At 42.3% G+C, this 6,105-nt stretch overlaps 1 protein-coding gene across 2 annotated transcripts in view; it reads left to right on the top strand.

Moving 5' to 3' along the window:
* Nucleotides 1-543: 543 nt before the first annotated feature.
* Nucleotides 544-6,105, top strand: part of Fign (fidgetin, microtubule severing factor) — a 117,996-nt gene continuing 112,434 nt past the window's right edge. The window contains exons 1-2 of one of the 2 annotated variants that reach the window (XM_048426030.3): nt 544-844; nt 1,617-1,787. In XM_048426030.3, the coding sequence (XP_048281987.1) occupies nt 1,763-1,787 (25 nt within the window). In that variant the 5' untranslated portion in view covers nt 544-844; nt 1,617-1,762. The remainder of the gene's footprint in view (nt 845-1,616; nt 1,788-6,105) is intronic. The other variant, XM_048426031.3, reaches the window with a different exon arrangement.

Genomic DNA, 6,105 nt, shown 5'->3' with positions numbered 1-6,105 from the left:
CTCTGCCTCCCCAACTTGCCTCTCCCTAGCAGATAAAGTCATTTTCTGGCTGGTGCTGGGGGCCTCGGGGACCAGGGCGCGGGAGGGAGGTCCCAGCTCCGCGTCCCGTCCCGTGCGCGCCGCGGCGGGGGAAGGCTGGCCCGGTGGCAGCGGTGGCCGGAGGGTCTGGGAGGGGCCCTCGGGGGCGCGCGATCGCGCGTGGACACCCAGGCCCGCTTCCCCCCGGGGCATCTCTTCCCCGAGCGCGGGCTGGGCCGGGCTCCGCGTCCCCGAGCGCCGGCATGACCTCGGGGCCCCCTCCGGGCCGCGGGAGCGCGGTTGTGAAGCTGGGCGGCCGCCGAGGCCCGGGCCGTGTAACATGACCCGGCGGCCGGCCATTGCGCCCTCCCTGCCCGCCCGCGGCCGGGCGCCGCTCGCCGCTCCCGCCTCCGCTCCCCCTGCAGCCCCGGCCCGCGTCGCCGCTCCCTCCCGGGGCTCCCGGGCCGCCGCGCTCCAACGCCCGCCTCTCGCCACTGCCTCCCGACGCCCGGCCGCGCGGCCGCCTGCGTCTCTTTCTCCCTCTCTCCTTTGAAAACTGATCTTTGGCTCTTAGTGTGAAAGTGATTTGAATTTGGCTCGGCGGCGCTCTGCGCCTGCGCTCAGCCTCTGGCATGCTGGCTCCTTCCAAGCAGCTGTTTTGGGTTTGAAATTCCAACATGGCAGAGGCTGCAGTCCGTCTTCCCTTCAAAAACTTGGAATGATTTCAAATCATAGGCACCTTCACTTAACCCTAGCTTCCATTCATCAGCAAACACATCGGATCGATGCTACGCTAACCTATCGGGAGCTCACTCCGCGCGTCCAGGTAAGGGGAGCTTCGTAGTTTTCTACCATCTGTTTAAATTTTTTGTTTTTGTTTTATTTTTAAAGAATATAGATAGATCCAAGACCTGTAGTGAGAAGAGGTCTCTGAGTTGTGCCGTAAACAGTAAATTTAATTTGCATTCGTTTCTATTCTGTACGCCAACCTGCTGTCTAATTTCTCCGTACAAAGTAGCCCTGAAACATTATGATGCATATTTCTGCAGCTTAATCATTGTAACAATAGTATGGGATTAAGAGTTCGTGACTGCAAGAATCTCGCTTTTCGCGATATTGGGCTTACTTACTACTATCTTTTTACTTCAAAAAATAAAAAAATAAGAAAGCGGAGCCATAGGGTGGGGCTAGACTTTCTTCGGGAACTAACTTCTAAGTAAATACGAAGTGTAAATAAGAATCTTGCACACACACAAAAAGTTGAGGTTAAATTACAATCTCGTGGCTGGGGGATCGAGAAAAATGTCAGAGGATCGGTTGCAGAAAAATGTAAGCACATCATCCGGGAGGGGTACAGCGTGGTGGGCGTATTGTTGGCAAGGAACGGGAGAGAAAGATGTATAATTTAATGGTATATACAATCCACTGATCCTATTACCGTCCTCCCCGGAGCTCTTGTTAGTTTCAATGGGAGTGAGTGAAATTGACATCGACTTGCATTCCTGGTCATGTGCTTTTTTTTTCCTTTCTTTCTTCTCTTGTGATCTGAGAGCCCCTTTTTGTTGATGTTGCTTTCCCCCTTAATTATATGCATGTAGGTTAAATGAATACCTGACGAAAGGGCCCACGTTTCAAGGCAGTGACATTTGATAGCTGAGAGGAAAAGTGGCTTTAATGAAAAGCAACCTTTGGAATTCCTGCTTGTGAGAAAATCCAATTCAGCTTTTTGTGCTACCAGCAAGAAATGATCAGTAGCACCAGTGTTTATGGTATGTCAGTTTTGGAATTTACTTCCTTTGCATTTAAATAGGGAAGACAAATTAAAGAGCATGATAAAATCATTGGCGTCTGCTTGGGAATCAGATGCTCACAATGTACAGTTCTTTATCAATATGTCTATATCTGTTTATTTTAATCTGTCACTATGCTTTTCTTGCATTTACCAGCACTTGTTTATGTATTTTTAGTTTTGATTAATCCATGACTTGCGGACAGGACACTTTCACTGGTTTTAGCTTTAATCTTGAAGTTGCATGTTTCTAGTTATGCTCTCTGTAGGGCTGAAGTCAAATGATATGCAAATTAGTTTAACTCAGGGTGGGATTTTTTTTTGTTGTTGTTTCTGGGTGGGGGGCAGCTGGATGGAGAGGGTGGGGGTGTAGGGCAAAGATTGCTAACTAATGTGTATGTATATATATAATGTACACACACAGGACTGGATGGAATTTTCTTTTTCTCTTTTTCTCAACCTATGAATGGAATTTGACTGTCTGCTTTCTTGATTGCACTTTATGGAATAATTGGTTCTTCTGTGCGGACCCCCCCCCAATTGGGCAAGTGAGTGAAGGTGTATCTTTTAAATGAAAATAAGATATGTAAGTGCATATTTCTTATTATTCCTGTCCTTAATGTCTTATAAGAAACAGTGGCAGTTTTTTTTCTCCTTTTGCCATTGACTTGTCTGTCTGTCAGCGCTTTTTACTTTTAACCTGTGACAGAATTAAGTACTCGGGCAGTGAATTGACTTTATATGAAATCACTCTTTTCTCTTTCTTTAAAAAAAAAAAAACAAAAGTCAGTTAAATGGAGTGAGGGGGATTTTCGATAGCTCTCGTGGCTGTGCTGTGTGTGTACTTCGTGATATTCAATTACAACTAAAAGAGGACAGCAGCAACTAAAAGATGGGAAAGTGTTTTGCATGGCCAAAGGATATGTGCACTTTAAACTGTCTTTCTTTTTGTTGTGGTTGTTACGTTTTCCCCATGCTATAGATTTCTCTTTAAAAGAATGAAAGGAGGGACAGAAATAAAAGAAAGAAATAAGAGAGGGGCAAAGCTGCCAGCCGTCTGTAGTGTGGCCCTGGCCAGTGCTTTCTCATAGCACAAATGAGAATACTAGGGAAGGGACTTCAGGACTCCTCGCGCGACCTGCACTTCTGCCTGGGCTCTGCTGACTGTAGGACTAAACACACACCACACTTGCAGGATAGGAAGGATTTGATTGGATTTTGCATTTGGAACTTGTTGACTTTGAATCGATCAATAAGAAGACTGTTTATTTTAGATGCACATAATTTGCCCTGAGAAATGTTTTAAGGAGGAGAGAGCACAGCTTTTTTTTTTTTTTTCCCCTTTCCCCTGGAGCTGTTGGAGCGAATGGGATTGCCAGATGGGCGATTTCCCTCTGTGATGTTAAAGCTGTAATATATATTCAGAGCAGATTGGGCTGCTGCCTGTGATCAGGAGGATATTACATTTATAAATTTTAAATCGGAGCTCGGACAATGTGCTGAGAGCAGAAATTGGATGGTTTGACTGTTCACCGTATTGATACTTAAACATGGTTTCTGGGTAGTAGTAATACTCATTATTACAATAATAAGTAAAAACAGGCGCAGGCAACAATACCATTGAAGGCATGTAACAGCAAATTGTAGTATGTAAATTACTCTGAGACTACACGTTGCTTACTATTAAGTAATAGTCAGATAATTTATTTCTCTGTGTGTTTAAATGCCGGATGTGCAAATGGTGTTCAGGAGTCTTGTTATCACTCACTGGAATCTGGTAGTGTGTATGTGTACATATGTATGCATATATATACCCACATGTGTATAGAAAGTGACTACATGTATATAGGCATGAAAGGGCACCAGTGGCTTCTATTTTCTCTCACTGTGATTGTTTTTTAGATTTTGTTTATCTCAAATGTGTGGCCTAAAGGAACCAGAGCTACAAACCTAAAAGGCTACGAAGTGGGCAAGTGCCCACACTCAGCAGCTCTGCTGTTGCAAATTAAAAGTGTGTTGTGGTCAGGAAATGAAAGCTACAATGTCTCTTTTGAACAAGTCGTTTATCAAGAGAAACATCTATCAGGGCCTGCCTTGTCACATTGATCCTCTAAAAGTTAGGTCCGAGGTGGAAGCTTCTTTGATGCTTTTGATCCTAAATTTAATACAATGGGGAGAAAAAAAAAGAGATATTTGGACCAATATAGATTTTTAAAAAATTGTTTCCTGAAACCAGCAAGATCTATTTGTTAGTACCTTACTCTGTGTGAAGTTTACTAGCCATCACAGTTGGGAAAGGATTCAGGGGGAAGTCTCAGGCTTTAGAAATTGATGGTGTTCAACCATACATTTATAATACCTTCAGTTATGAGCAGCTTCTTGATTAATATGGACATTTGAAAAGAGATGTTTTTTACAAGGGAAATTATTTTGAAAGAGTGTTTGGAACAATATTGAGTGTCAGCAGTTTTCATTCATTTAAATGTTGAGTTCTTTCTTCTCTTTATTTTTTTACTCTTGTTGGGGGTTTTAATTATAATTGTGACAAACTGAATTTTATTTGGCCAAGCACTCATTTTTATTTCCTCTCAAACTCTGCCCCCAAACATGCTTGCCTGTACCATTGCTATTGTTTAGTAATTTTGAATATGGTTGGTTATCAATATAAACTATACAGACTTATGAGTCTTTTTGGAGTTTCAAATAGGGGTAACACATTAAGCCTGGTACATTTTCCTGAATACAGTGCATGCATTATTCAAAATTTAAAAACATTGTTAAAATTATGACCTAGTTTTTTTTTTTTCCCCAAAAAAGAAACATTTTGTAAAGACAGCTACAAAGCAGTTTGCTTTATATTTGGAAGCAAAGATAAGAAAGTATTTCTTTGGGATAGAGTTTTTGGATACCTGCCTTACAGTGTTGGTGGTCACTTGTTCTTTCATGTACTCTATTAAATAAGCAGGCGAGAGTGTGGTGGGAGTTTTGAGGAGTGTAATACTTGCTAATTAATCATGTCTGCAATGAAAGAATCATAGCAGGACCATACAATCTCATTGTTGTTTGCCTGGAAGAGGGTGAGACTTTTGTTTGGAAGCTGGACATGTGAGTAGACTCGCTTTGCTTTGCTCTTCTCCTAAACAGAGAGTTTTGTGGGGTCTTTTGGAATTATTTCAAGAAACATTAACAAAATATTTTTTCTTCTCCCACTGAATCTGTGAGGATTTCTTAAACAGCATCTAACCCTTCTGAGCACAAACAGGAATTCTCTCTTTCGTGCTTTCTTTTCTCAAGTTGTATGTAAGACTGCTGCGGTTGAGCTTCTAGCAGAGAATATTTCTCGTCGTGGTTGTTCCCGTTTTCACCGTGAGCAACTTTGGAAAGCATTTTGTTGGCTGCTGCTTCTGATAGACACGCGGGAGAGCAGAAATTTCATTAATTATCTTCAGCTAATACAAGCATGTGGGCAGAGCACAAGAGCACAGAGCTTCTGCAGGAGTCCACAGAGACAATCTGCTGCTCTTTGTAACAGTTTAGAAATTCAGCCTCCTGAAAGAAGTGCTTCATTTCCTTCCTGGTAAATTGTTTGGTCCCCCCCCACCCCAGCTCCAGGAGGGCATGCTTAGGTGTGACTCTCTTGCCCAGGGCATGCTTAGGTGTGACTCTCTTGCCCAGGTTATAGAGAGAAGATGTGGAAAGTTTGGAGTGGTTTTCAGGACTGTCATTTCCAGGTGAAGGTGGGCTCTTTGAACTCCCGTTTCTTTCAGGGTTTTTGGAAGCCTAATGATTGTCTAATTAAGTAGTCAGTTTTAATCATCCCAGATCAGCAGAATTATTTAAGTGTATTTGAAACAATTGCAGGCTTTTTTTTTTTTTTGTCTGTTTGTTTGGAACTTTCTAGTTGTTCTCAGAGCCTTGCTTTTACAGGAATGTCTGCAGCTTTTATCTTTGATCAATAAACTCTCCTGCCTGAATTCCGAATATTACTTTCTAAAGCGCCACAGGCATTGTTTTGGAGATGATACATTTAATCGCTTAGAATTTAAATTGACTTATGTATTTTTGATAACAAAAATTGTTGCAGACATTTGTGGATATGTTGGCTGTTACTGGTGGAGAGGCTTTTTTTTTAAATCACCATATCAGCTGCTCTTTGAGTTATCGATAAATTGGAATAAGCAAATACAACAGAAGTGCAAGCAGTTAAAATGTCGCATGATTCTTTTTATAGGGATATATAGGAGCTAATATTCTAGTGTCATTTGAACTTAACTATTTTTTCAGGTATTACTAGAATG

Source organism: Myodes glareolus, chromosome 21 (genome assembly GCF_982192425.1).
Source record: "Myodes glareolus chromosome 21, mMyoGla1.1, whole genome shotgun sequence".
NCBI classification, from domain to species: Eukaryota; Metazoa; Chordata; class Mammalia; order Rodentia; family Cricetidae; genus Myodes; species Myodes glareolus.
This window is presented reverse-complemented; position numbering and strand designations above follow the sequence as displayed.